This window comes from Hyla sarda, chromosome 8 (assembly GCF_029499605.1).
Source record: "Hyla sarda isolate aHylSar1 chromosome 8, aHylSar1.hap1, whole genome shotgun sequence".
NCBI classification, from domain to species: domain Eukaryota; kingdom Metazoa; phylum Chordata; class Amphibia; order Anura; family Hylidae; genus Hyla; species Hyla sarda.
Genome location: NC_079196.1, coordinates 13,381,176 through 13,400,782, shown reverse-complemented (window position 1 = coordinate 13,400,782; position 19,607 = coordinate 13,381,176). Strand labels below are relative to the sequence as shown.

At 43.6% G+C, this 19,607-nt stretch overlaps 1 protein-coding gene across 3 annotated transcripts in view; it reads left to right on the top strand.

The window, feature by feature from the left end:
* The window catches only part of CFAP221 (cilia and flagella associated protein 221), a 58,512-nt gene continuing 38,905 nt past the window's right edge, over positions 1-19,607 (top strand). For 2 of the 3 annotated variants that reach the window (XM_056535191.1, XM_056535189.1), the window contains exons 1-10: positions 1,780-1,924; positions 7,040-7,219; positions 7,404-7,504; positions 7,786-7,872; positions 8,032-8,127; positions 9,077-9,177; positions 14,085-14,188; positions 17,856-18,015; positions 19,039-19,162; positions 19,235-19,346. In XM_056535191.1, the coding sequence (XP_056391166.1) occupies positions 7,075-7,219; positions 7,404-7,504; positions 7,786-7,872; positions 8,032-8,127; positions 9,077-9,177; positions 14,085-14,188; positions 17,856-18,015; positions 19,039-19,162; positions 19,235-19,346 (1,030 nt within the window). In that variant the 5' untranslated portion in view covers positions 1,780-1,924; positions 7,040-7,074. Of the gene's footprint in view, positions 157-1,779; positions 1,925-7,039; positions 7,220-7,403; positions 7,505-7,785; positions 7,873-8,031; positions 8,128-9,076; positions 9,178-14,084; positions 14,189-17,855; positions 18,016-19,038; positions 19,163-19,234; positions 19,347-19,607 lie in introns of those variants that run through there. The other variant, XM_056535190.1, reaches the window with a different exon arrangement.

Below are 19,607 nucleotides of genomic sequence, written 5' to 3'. Positions count from 1 at the left end.
ATCTCCCCCATTGTCTCCCATAGACATATAATGCAATAAACCTGCAATGCAAGTCTATGGACTCCCAGCAATTCTGTACACCGCTTGCTTTATCAATGTAGAATGGAGTTGCTGAGTTTTGACCTGGGATTGTGTTGCCTGCCTTAAATGAAACAGGTACCTCTTTAACCCCTTGGGCATAAATGTACGTGCTGGTGCCCTGCTACTTAAAGGGGTTATCCAGGAATCGAAAAACAGAGAGAATTTTTTTTCAAAGACCTCTCCCTGTCTGTCTCCAGGTTGGATGTTGTTCTGCAGCTCAGTTCAATTGAAGTGAATTGAGCCAAGTTGTAATACCACACCCAACCTGGGGACAGACAGGGAGCGGTCTTTGAAAGAAAATGGCTCTGTTTTTGGACTCCTGGATAACCCCTTTAACGACAATGGACGTAAATGTACGTCAGGGTGCCGTGGTACTTAAAGGGGTCCTCCGCTGCTCCCCGTTTGGAACAAACTATTCCGAACGCTGGAGCCGGGAGCTTGTGACGTCATAGCCCGGCCCCCTCATGATGTCCCGCCCCCCTCAATGCAAATCTATGGGAGGGGGAGTGACAGCTGTCACGCCCCCTCCCATAGACTTGCATTGAGGGGGCAGGACGTGATGTCATAAGGGGCGGGGCTATGACGTAACAAGCTCCCGGCTCCAGCGTTCGGAACAGTTTGTTCCAAACACTGAGCAGCGGAGGACCCCTACAATGCACCATGACGTACATTTACGCGCCGTGACGACCGCGAGCACCGGACCGGTGCTCGCATCATGCACGGCAGGTCCCGGCTGCTGTTGGCAGCCAGGGATCCGCCGGTCATGGCGGACATCAGTGATCGTCATTAACCCCTCAGATGCCGTGATCAATACAGATCACAGCATCTGCAGCAGTGCAGCACTTAATATGGATGATCGGAATGCCCGCAGCACTGCCGCGGGGATCCGGTCATCCATAATGGTGGACGGAGGTCCCCTCACCTGCCACCGTTCGTCTCAAGGGGTCTTCTGCTCTGGTCTAAGATCGAGCAGAACAGAGCATAAGATTGCCGATAATACTGATCAGTGCTATGCTCTATGGATAGCACTGTTCAGTATCTGCAATCAAGTGATTGCTATATATAGTCCCCCATGGGGACATAAAATGTGTACAAAAAAAAAAAAAAGTAAAAAAATGTGAAAAATTCCCTCCTCCAATAAAAATTTAAAACGTCCCTTTTTCCCATTTTATCCCCAAAAAGCGTAAAAAAATGTAATAAACATATTTGGTATCACCGCGTGTGTAAATGTCTGAACTATCAAAATATAATGTTAATTATCCCATACGGTGAACGGTGTAAACGTAAAAAAAAAAGTCCAAAAGTGCTGCTTTTTTGTCATATTTTACTCCCTATTTAGTTTTATAATAAAAAAATAAAAAAAGTTTTAGATAAGCAAATGTGGTACCAAAAAAAAGTATAGATCACGACGTGGTTGCTATGTCCTCATATATAGAGGGAGGGAACAGTTATGTCCCAAAAGGTTTCGGGATAGCTATTTTGGGATATATGGAGGGGACAGTTATGTCGTGACAGGTTGAATGGTAGCTACTGCATGTCCTCATTTATGGAGGGAGGCAACAGTTATATCGTGACAGGTTTAGGGGTAGGCAAGTTCTGATATATGGAGGGGGCACTTATATCGTGTCAGGTGGCAGTAAGGAGTCATGAGGGGGCACTTTCTTCCGCACACACACATATAAAGTGCACAGCTCCCTCATCCCCAGATAGTTTCGCCCGCTCCGCTCCACCCCTCGGTCTGTGGTACAGTCCATCTTCCGGTGTCACCATAGCAACGCGTCCTGACACCGCAAGAAGGGTAGACGCCCGGATAATGTGACCCGGGAGCCCGGACCGCGACCTGGTGACTATAACCCCCGACACACACCCGGTCTACATAACCCCCGACACACACCCGGTCTACATAACCCCCGACACACACCCGGTCTACATAACCCCCGACACACACCCGGTCTACATAACGACACACACCCGGTCTACATAACCCCCGACACACACCCGGTCTACATAACGACACACACCCGGTCTTCTCTACGGGGCACCCCGCCCGGTGTTATAACGCGTGACCCCGTGTATATAAACTAGTGACCCCGTGTATATAAACTAGTGACCCCGTGTATATAAACTAGTGACCCCCTGTATATAAACTAGTGACCCCGTGTATATAAACTAGTGACCCCCTGTATATAAACTAGTGACCCCGTGTATATAAACTAGTGACCCCCTGTATATAAACTAGTGACCCCGTGTATATAAACTAGTGACCCCCGTGTATACAAACTAGTGACCCCCGTGTATACAAACTAGTGACCCCGTGTATATAAACTAGTGACCCCCTGTATATAAACTAGTGACCCCGTGTATATAAACTAGTGACCCCCTGTATATAAACTAGTGACCCCGTGTATATAAACTAGTGACCCCGTGTATATAAACTAGTGACCCCGTGTATATAAACTAGTGACCCCGTGTATATAAACGTGACCCCGTGTATATAAACTAGTGACCCCGTGTATATAAACTAGTGACCCCGTGTATATAAACTAGTGACCCCCTGTATATAAACTAGTGACCCCGTGTATACAAGCTAGTGACCCCGTGTATACAAACTAGTGACCCCGTGTATACAAACTAGTGACCCCCGTGTATACAAACTAGTGACCCCGTGTATACAAACTAGTGACCCCGTGTATATAAACTAGTGACCCCGTGTATACAAACTAGTGACCCCGTGTATATAAACTAGTGACCCCGTGTATATAAACTAGTGACCCCGTGTATATAAACTAGTGACCTCCTGTATATAAACTAGTGACCCCGCGTATATAAACTAGTGACCCGTGTATACAAACTAGTGACCCCCTGTATATAAACTAGTGACCCCCTGTATATAAACTAGTGACCCCGTGTATATAAACTAGTGACCCCGTGTATATAAACTAGTGACCCCGTGTATACAAACTAGTGACCCCGTGTATACAAACTAGTGACCCTGTGTATATAATCTAGTGACCCTGTGTCTATAGGAGTATGTATAAGGGGTCTATAGGGTACAGTGGGGATCAAAAGTTTGGACACCCCAGGTAAACATTTGTATTAATGTGCATAAAGAAGCCAAGGAAAGATGGAAAAATCTCCAAAAGGCATCAAATTACAGATTAGACATTCTTATAATATGTCACCAAAAGTTACATTTTATTTCCATCATTTACACTTTCAAAATAACAGAAAACAAAAAATGGCATTTGCAAAAGTTTGTGCACCCTGCAGAGTTAATATCTTGTACTGCCCCCTTTGGCAAGTATCACAGCTTGTAAACGCTTTTTGTAGCCAGCCAAGAATCTTTCAATTCTTGTTTGAGGTATCTTTGCCCATTCTTCCTTACAAAAGTCTTCCAGTTCTTTGAGATTTCTGGGCTGTCTGTCACGCACTGCTCTTTTAAGGTCTATCCATAGATTTTCCATTATGTTGAGGTCAGGTGATTGTGAAGGCCATGGCAAAACCTTCAGTTTACGCCTCTTGATGTAATCCCCCGTGGATTTCGAGCTGTGTTTAGGATCATTATCCATTTGTAGAAGCCATCCTCTCTTTAACTTCAGCTTTTTCACAGATGGCATCAAGTTAGCATCCAAACTTTGCTGAAATTTTATTGAATCCATTTTTCCTTCTACTCGTGAGATGTTCCCTGTGCCACTGGCTGCAATACAACCCCAAAGCATGATTGATCCACCCCCATGCTTAACAGTTGGACAGAGGTTCTTTTCATTAAATTCTGTTCCCCTTCTTCTCCAAACGTACCTTTGCTCATTCCGGCCAAAAAGTTCAATTTTAACCTCATCGGTCCACAGAACTTGTTTCCAAAATGCATCAGGCTTTCTATATGTTCATTTGCAAAGTTCAAACGCTGATTTTTGTGGTGAGGACGTAGAAGAGGTTTTCTTCTGATGACTCTTCCATGAAGACCATATTTGTACAAGTATCTCTTTATAGTGGAATAGTGTACCACAACTCCAGTGTCTGCCAGATCTTTCTGGAGGGATTGTGCAGTCAAATGTGCGCTTTGAATAGTTTTTCTCACAATCCTGCGAGCTGTTCTGATATTTTTCTTGGTCTTCCAGATCTTGCTTTAACTTCCACTGTTCCTGATGACTGCCATTTCTTAATTACATTCCGAACAGAGGATATTGACATCTGAAAACGTTTTGCTATCTTCTTATAGCCTTCTTCAGCTTTGTGAGCGTCAACTATTTTCAGTTTCAGATTTCTAGACAACTGCTTAGAAGAACCCATGGTGCTTATTGTTGGGGCACGGTCAGATGAGTCTGGGCATTTAAAACCTTTGAGGTTGACATCACCCGGTCTTCCCAGATGATGATTGAGAACAATCCATGACACTGACAGGTCTCAGCTTTGTTATAAATTCTGCAGGGTGCCCAAACTTTTGCAGACGCCATTTTTTTGTTTTCTGTTATTTTAAAAGTGTAAATGATGGAAATAAAATGTAACTTTTGTTGACATATTATAAGAATGTCTAATCTGTAATTTGATGCATTTTGGAGACTTTCCCTTCTTTCCTTGGCTTCTTTATGCACATTAATACAAATTTTTACCTGGGGTGCCCAAACTTTTGATCCCCACTGTATGTATAAGTGGTCTATAGGGTATGTATAAGTGGTCTATAGGGATATGTATAAGTGATCTATAGGGGTATGTATAAGTGGTCTATAGGGGTCTGTATAAGTGGTCTATAGGGGTCTGTATAAGTGGTCTATAGGGGTCTGTATAAGTGGTCTATAGGGGTATGTATAAGTGGTCTATAGGAGGATGTATAAGTGGTCTATAGGGGATGTATAAGTGGTCTATAGGGGATGTATAAGTGGTCTATAGGATTATGTATACGTGGTCTATAGGGGTATGTATAAGTGGTCTATAGGGGTATGTATAAGTGGTCTATAGGGGTATGTATAAGTGGTCTATAGGGGTATGTATAAGTGGGCTATAGGGGTATGTATAAGTGGGCTATAGGGGTATGTATAAGTGGGCTATAGGGGTATGTATAAGTGGGCTATAGGGGTATGTATAAGTGGTCTATAGGGGTATGTATAAGTGGTTTATAGGAGTATGTATAAGTGGTCTACAGGGGTATGTATAAGTGGTCTATAGGAGTATGTATAAGTGGTCTATAGGATATATATAAGTGGTCTATGGGGGATGTATAAGTGGTCTACAGGGTATGTATAAGTGGTCTACATGGTATGTATAAGTGGTCTATAGGGTATGTATAAGTGGTCTACATGGTATGTATAAGTGGCCTAAGGAGTATGCATAGGTGGTCTATAGGGGTATGTATAAGTGGGCTATAGGGTATGTATAAGTGGGCTATAGGAGTATGTATAAGTGGTCTATAGGGGGTATGTATAAGTGGTCTATAGGGGTATGTATAAGTGGTTTATAGGAGTATGTATAAGTGGTCTACAGGGGTATGTATAAGTGTTCTATAGGAGTATGTATAAGTGGTCTATAGGATATATATAAGTGGTCTATGGGGGATGTATAAGTGGTCTACAGGGTATGTATAAGTGGTCTACAGGGTATGTATAAGTGGTCTACATGGTATGTATAAGTGGTCTATAGGGTATGTATAAGTGGTCTATAGGAGTATGTATGGGTGGTCTATAGGTGTATGTATATGTGGTCTATAGGAGTATGTATAAGTGGTCTATAGGGGTATGTATAAAGTGGTCTATAGGGGTATGTATAGGTGATCTATAGGGGTATGTATAAGTGGTCTATAGGGGTATGTATAAGTGGTATATAGGAGTATGTATAGGTGGTCTATAGGAGTATGTATAGGTGGTCTATAGGAGTATGTATAGGTGGTCTATAGGAGTATGTATAGGTGGTCTATAGGAGTATGTATAGGTGGTCTATAGGAGTATGCATAGGTGGTCTATAGGGTATGTATAAGTGGTCTATAGGGGTATGTATAAGTGGTCTATAGGGGTATGTATGGGTGGTCTATAGGTGTATGTATATGTGGTCTATAGGAGTATGTATAGGTGGTCTATAGGGGTATGTATAAAGTGGTCTATAGGGGTATGTATAGGTGATCTATAGGGGTATGTATAAGTGGTCTATAGGGGTATGTATAAGTGGTATATAGGAGTATGTATAGGTGGTCTATAGGAGTATGTATAGGTGGTCTATAGGAGTATGTATAGGTGGTCTATAGGAGTATGTATAGGTGGTCTATAGGAGTATGTATAGGTGGTCTATAGGAGTATGTATAGGTGGTCTATAGGGGTATGTATAAGTGGTCTATAGGGGTATGTATAAGTGGTCTATAGGGGTATGTATACGTGGTTTATAGGGGTATGTATAAGTGGTCTATAGGGACATATATAGGTGGTCTATAGGTGTATGCATAAGTGGTCTATACGTGTATGTATAGGTGGTCTATACGGGTATGTATAAGTGGTCTATAGGGGTATGTATAAGTGGTCTATAGGGGTATGTATAAGTGGTCTATAGGGGTATGTATAAGTGGTCTATAGGAGTATGTATAAGTGGTCTATAGGTGTATGTATAGGTGGTCTATAGGAGTATGTATAAGTGGTCTATAGGTGTATGTATAAGTGGTTTACAGGGGTATGTATGAGTGGTCTATAGGGGTATGTATAAGTGGTCTATAGGAGTATGTATAAGTGGTCTATATGAGTATGTATAGGGGATGTATAAGTGGTCTATATGGTATGTATAGGGGTATGTATAAGTGGCCTATAGGGAATGTATAAGTGGTTTATAGGAGTATGTATAAGTGGTTTATAGGGGATGTATAAGTGGCCTCTCACCCTTATTACTTAAGGACAGTTCCTGTCTGTGATACCAGATGTCTCGGTGTGTGACGCACTTGGTTATTATAATGTTATAATCGCTGTTTTCTGTGTTATTTGCTCAGGTCTCTCTGTATCCTGCACTGATCGATGTGACATCATGGAGGTCGCTCCGCCCGCTAAATTCAACTTTCCCAGTAGGGATCGAAGGCTCAAAGAATCTTCATCATCAACCATAAATTTTCTGGACAGTTTGGTGGAAAAGCCTCTAAACCGGACAGTGCCGAACCACCTCCTGGAGTCAAGTAAGAGGTTAACCTGTGTGACCCCATAATAACCCACATCATGGTGATGACAACCACCCTCCCCAAGCCCCCATTCCTATCCTGCCCCCCAAGCCCCCATCCTTATCCTGCCCCACGAGCCCCTGTCTTTATCTCGCTCTGTCTCCCTCCTGCCTTCTGACTTGGACCTTTTTCTGTTTTGCAGAAGTTTTCAGGAAGCTCGGCAGTAATGTCTCGATTGCGGCAGACCCTGGAATTCTCCATTTTGGTGGCTTTGAAGTTGGGAAGTGTCAGCATCAGGTCCTGGTGAGTTGCACTGATGTGTCCTGTATCTCCAGGGAAGTGTTTCCCAACCAGGGTGCCTCCAGCTGTTGCAAAACTACAACTCCCAGCATGCCCGGACAGCCAACGGCTGTCCGGGCATGCTGGGAGTTGTAGTTTTGCAACAGCTGGAGGCACCCTGGTTGGGAAATACTGCTCCAGTGTCACTTCTGCTAGGGGCTTGTAGTTCTTGCTGACTCAGCATTTTTCCGTGGTAAAATAATAATAATAATAATAATGTGCTTTTACTTTGTTCTCCTGCTCAGAAACTAGTGAATATTACCGCAGACGTGTCCAACGTGCACATCATTCCACCGCAGAGCAAGCACTTCACCATCAGCTACAAGAAAGCTGTGAGTATGGCGTCTTCTGCGAGGTAGAGACCCTGAATTGCGCTGTTATTCCTGTTATTTATGTGACCAACATAAGAACATCCCCTGTATGTGCGTAGTTATACCTCCCATATAGGATACATTATTGGGCACCTGACTTGTCTCCTTCTTTCCGCACAGAACAGGATGGTCCCCGGTTTGGCTCTTACAGTCAATGTTCAGTTCCTTGCTGATGAATGGAGATATTATTATGATTGTATCAGAGTCCATTGCAAGGTAAGAAAAAACTCAGTTCTATACGGCCATATACAGCCTCCTATATGTGACTGCAGTATATAGTGATATATGACCTTCTATAGGTGACTGTACAGTATATGGTCATATACAGCCGTCTATATGTGACTCTGCAGTATATGGTGATATATGGCCTTCTATATGTGACTGAAGTATATAGTGATATATGGCCTCCTATAGGTGACTGTACAGTATATGGTCATATACAGCATCCTATATGTGACTCTGCAGTATATAGTGATATATGGCCTCCTATATGAGACTCTGCAGTATATAGTGATATATGGCCTCCTATATGTGACTGTAGTATATAGTGACATATAATCTCCTATATGTGACTCTGCAGTATATAGTGATATATGGCCTCCTATATGTGACTCTGCAGTATATAGTGACGTATAATCTCCTATACGTGACTCTGCAGTATATAGTGATATATGGCCTCATATATGTGACTCTGCAGTATATAGTGACGTATAATCTCCTATACGTGACTCTGCAGTATATAGTGATATATGGCCTCCTATATGTGACTGTAGTATATAGTGACATATAATCTCCTATATGTGACTCTGCAGTATATAGTGACGTATAATCTCCTATATGTGACTCTGCAGTATATAGTGACGTATAATCTCCTATATGTGACTCTGCAGTATATAGTGACATATAATCTCCTATATGTGACTCTGCAGTATATAGTGATATATGGCCTCCTATATGTGACTCTGCAGTATATAGTGACGTATAATCTCCTATATGTGACTAGGCAGATACTTGTCACCTCTAGGACAGTGATATCGCTGCATAGTCTTTATGTATCTCTGGAGCAGGTGACATGGACGGGTGGTTAATGTGACACTAATGTCTCTGTCCGCTCCATCCATCTTTATGTTGTGCTGTTGAGTGACCCGCGTGTTCTTGTCCCCAGGGTGATGAGACGCTTCTGGTGCCCCTGCATGCCTACCCAGTCATGGACCTCCTGGACTTTCCATCTCATGTCAACCTATCAGATGTGCCGCTGGGGCAGAGGTGAGTCCGACCTCCATGTCTCAGCATCACCCTCACTGTCAAATGAATGACAAATATTGATTTTCTGTGTTCACTGGAGGAAAATGGAAGCTTTGTCTAAGTCCCTGCCGCATCGAGCTGGTATGTAAATGTGCGCGGTGCTTAATGGCAGCTCCTCTAAAAGCCTCGGACAAAGGAGCGATCAGAGCGGACACTTATCTGCTCCAACTACACAACATTCACTGAGCAGAAGTGAATGTACGAGAGATAACACACCAGTCAATATACACTGCACTCCCGGCTGATAACAGCAAAGCGATAACGGCATAGTCACTAATAATAACATAATAATAATACTGAGCGCTATATTATCAGCCACTCCAGTACCTGTAGAGGCATTTCTATAATATGTGACTGATATCATCCTCTTATAACGCTCCAGTACTGATATAACCTCTATATATTACATCATATGTGACTGATATCATCCTCTTATAACGCTCCAGTACTGATATAACCTCTATATATTACATCATATGTGACTGATATCATCCTCTTATAACGCTCCAGTACTGATATAACCTCTATATATTACATCATATGTGATTGATATCATCCTCTTATAACGCTCCAGTACTGATATAACCTCTCTATATTACATCATATGTGACTGATATCATCCTCTTATAACGCTCCAGTACTGATATAATCTCTATATATTACATCATATGTGACTGATATCATCCTCTTTTAACGCTCCAGTACTGATATAACCTCTATATATATTACATCATATGTGACTGATATCATCCTCTTATAACGCTCCAGTACTGATATAATCTCTATATTACATCATATGTGACTGATATCATCCTCTTATAACGCTCCAGTACTGATATAACCTCTATATATTACATCATATGTGACTGATATCATCCTCTTATAACGCTCCAGTACTGATATAACCTCTATATATTACATCATATGTGACTGATATCATCCTCTTATAACGCTCCAGTACTGATATAACCTCTATATATTACATCATATGTGACTGATATCATCCTCTTATAACGCTCCAGTACTGATATAACCTCTATATATTACATCATATGTGACTGATATCATCCTCTTATAACGCTCCAGTACTGATATAACCTCTATATATTACATCATATGTGACTGATATCATCCTCTTATAACGCTCCAGTACTGATATAACCTCTATATATTACATATGTGACTGATATCATCCCCTTATAACGCTCCAGTACTGATATAACCTCTATATATTACATCATGTGACTGATATCATCCTCTTATAACGCTCCAGTACTGATATAATCTCTATATATTACATCATATGTGACTGATATCATCCTCTTATAATGCTCCAGTACTGATATAATCTCTATATATTACATCATATGTGACTGATATCATCCTCTTATAACGCTCCAGTACTGATATAATCTCTATATATTACATCATATGTGACTGATATCATCCTCTTATAACGCTCCAGTACTGATATAACCTCTATATATTACATCATATGTGACTGATATCATCCCCTTATAACGCTCCAGTACTGATATAACCTCTATATATTACATCATATGTGACTGATATCATCCTCTTATAACGCTCCAGTACTGATATAATCTCCAGACATTACATTATATTTGACTGATATCGTCCGCTCCGGTACTAATATAACCCTCAGAGTATAAGGGATACCGGCCCTTTAAGGCATGGTTTCCAGCTCTGAAGCCTTCCAGCTCTTGTTATGTCTCAGATTATGGAGTAGAAAGTCCATTTCACTTTGTCACATAGAAACCTGTTTAAACATTTCCAGCTGCGTCTCCTTGAGACATTCATCCCGGAGCTTTTGGAGCGACACGTTCTGCATTTGCAGGGATGAAGCGTTCAGTCTGTTTATGTGGAGGATCAGTGGAGGATAGCCAAACGTCATGTGTCCGGCGCTAGACCCTGATGGATGGTTCGGGAGAACAGTGGCCATATAGTGCTGATCCTCTATTACATCATCTTAAAAGCTAGAGCAGTGTTTTCCAAGTGGTGTGCCTCCAGCTGTTGCAAAATTACAACTCCCAGAATGCCCATATAAGCTGGATAAATGTTTTGCAACCAGAGTGCATTGAGCAAAACTATAACTCCCAGCATGCCCCGACAGCCAAAGCAGTGTTTTGTAATTAGGACGTCTCCAGCGGTTGCAAAACTACAACTCCCAGCCTTATTTTGGGCCCTATGTTAGTTTAAAGCACTTGGTGGCACAGTTATGTAATTTATGCAGGACTTTATAGGCCAGTGGTCTCCAACCTGCTGACCTCCAGATGTTGCAAAACTACAACTCCCAGCATGCCCGGACAGACGTTGGCTGTCCCGGCATGCTGGGAGTTGTAGTTTTGCAATAGCTGGCGAGATGCGAGTTAGGGAACACTATATAAAGCACTATATATAGTCTCTGCTGAGCTCAGGGCATGCTGGGAGTTGTAGTTCTGCAACAGCTGGAGAGACACAAGTTAGGGAACACTAGTTACGCATTATATAAAGTCTCTGCTGAGCTCAGGGCATGCTGGGAGTTGTAGTTCTGCAACAGCTGGAGAGACACAAGTTAGGGAACACTATAGTTACGCACTATATAAAGTCTCTGCTGAGCTCAGGGCATGCTGGGAGTTGTAGTTTTGCAACAGCTGGAGCAGTATTTTCCAATCAGTGTGCCTCCAGCAGTTGCAAAACTACAACTCCCAGCATGCCCGGACAGCCAACGGCCGTCCGGACATGCTGGGAGTTGTAGTTTTGTAACAGCTGGAGGCACACTGTTTGGAAAACACTGCTCTAGACCCATCCAGAGCTGTATTCATATAACTAGAATAGTGAGTGCAGCTCTGGAGGATAAGACATGAGGAAACAGTAGAATAGTGAGTGCAGCTCTGGAGGATAAGACATGAGGAAACAGTAGAATAGTGAGTGCAGCTCTGGAGGATAAGACATAAGGTAACAGTAGAATAGTGAGTGCAGCTCTGGAGGATAAGACATTAGGAAACAGTAGAATAGTGAGTGCAGCTCTGGAGGATAAGACATTAGGAAACAGTAGAATAGTGAGTGCAGCTCTGGAGGATAAGACATGAGGAAACAGTATAATAATGAGTGCAGCTCTGGAGGATAAGACATAAGGTAACAGTAGAATAGTGAGTGCAGCTCTGGAGGATAAGACATTAGGAAACAGTAGAATAGTGAGTGCAGCTCTGGAGGATAAGACATGAGGGGATAGTAGAATAGTGAGTGCAGCTCTGGGGGATAAGATATTAGGGAACCGTAGAATAGTGAGTGCAGCTCTGGAGGATAAAACATGAGGAAACAGTAGAATAGTGAGTGCAGCTCTGGGGGATAAGACATGAGGAAACAGTAGAATAGTGAGTGCAGCTCTGGAAGATAAAACATGAGGAAACAGTAGAATAGTGAGTGCATCTCTGGAGGATAAGACATGAGGAAACAGTAGAATAGTGAGTGCAGCTCTGGAGGATAAGACATGAGGAAACAGTAGAATAGTGAGTGCAGCTCTGGAGGATAAGACATAAGGTAACAGTAGAATAGGGAGTGCAGCTCTGGAGGATAAGACATGAGGAAACAGTAGAATAGTGAGTGCAGCTCTGGAGGATAAGACATAAGGTAACAGTAGAATAGTGAGTGCAGCTCTGGAGGATAAGACATTAGGAAACAGTAGAATAGTGAGTGCAGCTCTGGGGGATAAGACATGAGGAAACAGTAGAATAGGGAGTGCAGTTCTGGAGGATAAGACATGAGGAAACAGTAGAATAGTGAGTGCAGCTCTGGAGGATAAGACATAAGGTAACAGTAGAATAGTGAGTGCAGCTCTGGAGGATAAGACATTAGGAAACAGTAGAATAGTGAGTGCAGCTCTGGAAGATAAAACATGAGGAAACAGTAGAATAGTGAGTGCAGCTCTGGAGCATAAGACATAAGGTAACAGTAGAATAGTGAGTGCAGCTCTGGAGGATAAGACATTAGGAAACAGTAGAATAGTGAGTGCAGCTCTGGAGGATAAAACATGAGGAAACAGTAGAATAGTGAGTGCAGCTCTGGGGGATAAGACATGAGGAAACAGTAGAATAGGGAGTGCAGCTCTGGAAGATAAAACATGAGGAAACAGCAGAATAGTGAGTGCATCTCTGGAGGATAAGACATGAGGAAACAGTAGAATAGTGAGTGCAGCTCTGGAGAATAAGACATGAGGAAACAGTAGAATAGTGAGTGCAGCTCTGGAGGATAAGACATGAGGAAACAGTAGAATAGTGAGTGCAGCTCTGGAGGATAAGACATGAGGAAACAGTAGAATAGGGAGTGCAGCTCTGGGGGATAAGACATGAGGAAACAGTAGAATAGTGAGTGCAGCTCTGGAGGATAAGACATGAGGAAACAGTAGAATAGGGAGTGCAGCTCTGGAAGATAAAACATGAGGAAACCGTAGAATAGTGAGTGCATCTCTGGAGGTGACTGGAGAATAAAACATGATAAAATAACAGAATTGTCAGTGAAGCTCTGAATGTGACTCCAGTACAACACATAATGGCCCAGATATACTAAAACAGTGTAAACTTAGACTTAAAGGGGTACTCCGGTAGAAAACATTTTTTTTCAAATCACCTGGTCCCAGAAAGTTAAACAGATTTGTATATTACTTCTATTTAAAAAAAAAAATCTTAATCCTTCCAGTACTTATCAGCTGCTGTATGCTCCACAGGGAGTTGTGTAGTTGTTTTCTATCTTACCACAGTGCTCTCTGCTGCCACCTCTGTTACATATTATACAATACTTGGAGAGATGAGGTAGTAGGGTTCATGTCATCTTGTGCTCATCCTCTTCTCTTGTACCTCTCCCCGCAGTGCGCACTACGTCCTCCCGTTGCGATGCAGTTGTCCTGTTGACTTTGAATTTTGCATCATCTGTTCTCAGCCTCACAAAGACTTTGACATCTCCCCGACTTCAGGTGCGTATCCTGGTGGTGGGTGCTGGACCCCAGTAAATTGGTGACCAGCCCCACACAGTGAGCAGCGGCTGAGACACTCTTATCTCACAACCAAATAATGGAATCAGTCATTTTTTTTTGGCGCTTCACAATCTGTAGCCGGGTTTTAGCTCCGCACCAGTATTATATGTATTATAGATGTATCTAGGGAAAATGCGATTGTGATTATGGAGGTATATATTGCAATATGCCATTGTGTTATAATAAACAAATGGTGAATTCCACATCCCCCTATTTCATTTCTATCCCCAAATTTGATGTCAGTCCTCCTTAATCACATCTCCCCCCATGTCACATATCTTCCCCCCTTATGTCACATCCCCCCTTATGTCACATCCCCCCTTATGTCGCATCCCCCCCTTATGTCGCATCCTCCCCTTATGTCGCATCCCCCCCTTATGTCGCATCCCCCCCTTATGTCGCATCCCCCCCTTATGTCGCATCCCCCCCTTATGTCGCATCCCCCCTTATGTCGCATCCCCCCCTTATGTCGCATCCCCCCCTTATGTCGCATCCCCCCCTTATGTCGCATCCCCCCCTTATGTCGCATCCCCCCCTTATGTCGCATCCCCCCCTTATGTCGCATCCCCCCTATGTCACATCCCCCCCTATGTCACATCCCCCTTATGTCACATCCCCCTTATGTCACATCCCCCTTATGTCACATCCCCCTTATGTCACATCCCCCTTATGTCACATCCCCCTTATGTCACATCCCCCTTATGTCACATCCCCCTTATGTCACATCCCCCTTATGTCACATCCCCCTTATGTCACATCCCCCTTATGTCACATCCCCCTTATGTCACATTCCCCCTTATGTCACATTCCCCCTTATGTCACATTCCCCCTTATGTCACATTCCCCCCCTATGTCACATCTCTCTTATGTCACATCCCCCCCTTATGTCACATCCCCCCCTTATGTCACATCCCCCCCTTATGTCACCTCCCCCCCTTATGTCACATCCCCCCTTATGTCACATCCCCCCTTATGTCACATCCCCCCTTATGTCACATCCCCCCTTATGTCACATCCCCCCTTATGTCACATCCCCCCTTATGTCACATCCCCCCTTATGTCACATCCCCCCCTATGTCACATTCCCCCTTATGTCACATCCCCCTTATGTCACATCCCCCTTATGTCACATCTCCCTTATGTCACATCCCCCCCTATGTCACATCTCCCCTATGTCACATTCCCCCTTATGTCACATCCCCCCCTTATGTCACATCCCCCCCTTATGTCGCATCCCCCCCTTATGTCGCATCCCCCCTTATGTCGCATCCCCCCTTATGTCGCATCCCCCCTTATGTCGCATCCCCCCTTATGTCGCATCCCCCCCTTATGTCGCATCCCCCCCTTATGTCGCATCCCCCCTATGTCGCATCCCCCCTATGTCGCATCCCCCCTATGTCGCATCCCCCCTATGTCGCATCCCCCCTATGTCGCATCCCCCCTATGTCGCATCCCCCCTATGTCGCATGCCCCCTATGTCGCATCCCCCCTATGTCGCATCCCCCCTATGTCGCATCCCCCTTATGTCGCATCCCCCTTATGTCGCATCCCCCTTATGTCGCATCCCCCTTATGTCGCATCCCCCTTATGTCGCATCCCCCTTATGTCGCATCCCCCCTTGTGTCGCATCCCCCCTTGTGTCGCATCTCCCCCCCCCGTGTCACTTCTTCTCCCCCCCCATATCACATCCCCCCATGTCACGTCTGCCTCATTAATGTTGTGCAGGGGCACAGGGGAAATGTAAAAAAAAACCTGATGCTCACCTCGCCCCAATCCCCCATAGATCTGCTGCAGATCCTGTACTCCTCCATGCAGTCCAGTGTCTTATAGGACTTTCCTGCTCAGCCAATCACTGACCTGACACATGACACTGCCATGGCCACTGATTGGGAAAGGTCCTGGAACCAGTTCAGAGAAGATACTGGGACCACAAAGAGGAGAACGGATTCTGCAGCGGACCTACAGGGACTGGGGCTAGGTGAGCATCAGGTTTTTTAATGTTTTCCCTGTGCCCCTGTTATCACTTAGGACAGTGTTCCCCAACCAGGGTGCCTCCAGCTGTTGCACAACTAGAACTCCCAGCATGCCCAGCTGTCCGGGCATGCTGGGAGTTCTAGTTTTGCAAAAGCAGGAGGCACCATGGTTGGAAATTCAGTCAGAGGATGATTGTGCAGCATTTAAATCTTTAGTTCCTTGGACAAGTTCAGTTCAGTGCATTAAAATCAATGATCTTATAATTTAGTTTGTGTTGATAATGTCCGACAGGATGAGCAAGAAGTCGTCACTATAACCTGATTATTGGAGTCAACGTGTCAGATCCGCATGGCTGACAAATATCTATTCATAACCAGCACAGTGAGGAGCCGAGTATTGGAACAACTCCACCCGAATGATAATGGGGCGCAGGTCTAGTGATGGCTGAATGATTGCCCAATCACCCCTGAACCCATTATGCATGTCATAGATCATCTCCGTAACCTCGTTTCTATTTTTAATAAATTAGCTAAATTTGGAAAATGTTGTTTTCATATTCTCATTATTGGGTATTCAGTGCAGAATATTTTATATTAGCACAAGGAACAAAATAATTAAATTTTAAGAAAAGTTAAAGGGTCTAAAGACTTTCAGGATGCATTGTTCATGACATACTGATCCTGAGTTATATCCTGTACTATATTCCAGAGCTGTACTCACTATTCTGCTGGTGAGATCACTGTGTACATACATTACATTACTTATCCTGTACTGATCCTGAGTTATATCCTGTATTATACTCCAGAGCTGTACTCACTATTCTGCTGGTGAGGTCACTGTGTACATACATTACATTACTTATCCTGTACTGATCCTGAGTTATATCCTGTATTATACTCCAGAGCTGCACTCACTATTCTGCTGGTGAGATCACTGTGTACATACATTACTTATCCTGTACTGATCCTGAGTTATATCCTGTATTATACTCCAGAGCTGTACTCACTATTCTGCTGGTGAGATCACTGTGTACATACATTACATTACTTATCCTATACTGATCCTGAGTTATATCCTGTATTATACTCCAGAGCTGTACTCACTATTCTGCTGGTGAGGTCACTGTGTACATACATTACATTACTTATCCTGTACTGATCCTGAGTTATATCCTGTATTATACTCCAGAGCTGTACTCACTATTCTGCTGGTGAGGTCACTGTGTACATACATTACATTACTTATCCTGTACTGATCCTGAGTTATATCCTGTATTATACTCCAGAGCTGTACTCACTATTCTGCTGGTGAGGTCACTGTGTACATACATTACATTACTTATCCTGTACTGATCCTGAGTTATATCCTATATTATACTCCAGAGCTGCGCTCACTATTCTACTATAATCATTGGAAAGCAATAATATAGACAGACGCTGATCTCCTGTAATGTTGGGGACTATTAGTGTTTCCTACATCAGATTACACATTGGTGTAATGACGACTTCCACAATACAAATCACCAGAAGACACATTGTGCAGACACTGAATAAGCAGGGATTGTTGACCCCATTTATTTCTATGATGGTGGCTGCACAAGAATAGTTCTGACACTCTCCATGCTCTTTTGCAGGGATCATTCCGGCCGGTGGACTGGTGGAGGTGACCATGACGTATTCTCCGTCCAGCTATGGAACAGCTCAGATCAAACTAGAGCTGATGATCTCTGAATTTAATGCAAAACCCCGTGCCTGCGTGTTCACCGGAGTCTGCTCCCCCAAACTGAATGCAAGGTATGTATACTTAAAGGGGTATTCCAGAAAAAACTTTTTATTTAGTTAAACAAATTTGTAAATTACTTCTATTAAAAAATCTTAATCCTTCCAGTAGTTATCAGCAGTAGTTACATGGTGCATAACTATAACTTGTCTCTTCAGCTGTTGCAGAACTATAACTCCCAGCATGCCCTAAGCTCAGCAGAGACTTTATATAATGCGTAACTATAGTGTTCCCTAACTTGTGTCTCTCCAGCTGTTGCAAAACTATAACTCCCAGCATGCCCTGAGCTCAGCAGAGACTTTTTATAGTGCGTGACTATAGTGTTCCCTAACTTGCATCTCTCCAGCTATTGCAAAACTACAACTCCCAGCATGCCCGGACAGCCGTTGGCATGCTGGGAATGCTGGGAGTTGTAGTTTTGCAACATCTGGAGGTTAGCAGGTTGGAGACCACTGGCCTATACAGTCCTGCATAAATTGCACAACTGTGCCACTAAGTGCTTTGAACTAACATAGGGCCTAAAATAAAGCACATATCTGTATCAGTGGACATAATAGTCCTGCATATGGCCATAATAGCAGCATAAAATATACAAAAAAAGTGCACAGTGGTCACCATAATAGGAATACATGCTAAGTAGTGGCAAGACAATAATAAATATAAACAAAGATAGGGCAAAGGAATACCCAACACAGCTGATGTCCAAGGAGTGGTATGTCCTGGCTCCCCCACCTCACCCTCCGATGCGTTTCGCCACTGCTTTGTCCAGAAGCGGTTTATTATATAAAGGGGCCCCTCAGAAGGACCCCCAGAAGTCTCTATTCACTGTATGCTCAAAGATGAGCAGCTTATTAGAGAAACCGTCCCCAATGTACGAAACCCCTCACCATATGTAACCAGATTGTGAATAAACGTCATCAATGTGACGTCACTACTCTGTGGCCCTATGGATAAAGCAGCCACATAACCACGTGTAGACAGCGTGGTGGGCACAGGGTCTTGTGATATGGGTTTATATTGGTCATCTGCCCCTCCAGGAAGGAGAGCTCAGAGGACATCCACATGTCACCCAAGACGAGACCACAGGGCCGCCCAAATCTATCCTATGGGGTCTCTCGCAAGAAGCGGCATCTCCAGAGCCTGCAGCAGAACGCATCACCGGTAAGTGCACCTGGCAGAGCAACTAACCCACAGCCATCATAACAGTGACCTGAACCTATGTGTCCATCACAGGTGATCGAATTCCAGAATCTAAGATTCCCCATCAATCTGTCCAATCCCCACGCTGTGTCAACCGTGCTGAACCAGCAGCCAGGAAAACGGAAGGTCAAAGACCTCCGGGAAGGTAAAACCATGTATGATCACAACAGCATGTTATACTTCAGTCACCACCAGAGCTGCACTCGCTATTCTTATCATGTCTTATCCTCCAGTCTCCTCTAGAGCTGCACTCACTATCCTGCTGTACTATCATGTCTTATACTTCAGTCTCCTCTAGAGCTGCACTCACTATTCTGCTGTTCCATCATCTCTTATGCTTCAGTCACCACCAGAGCTGCACTCGCTATTCTTATCATGTCTTATCCTCCAGTCTCCTCTAGAGCTG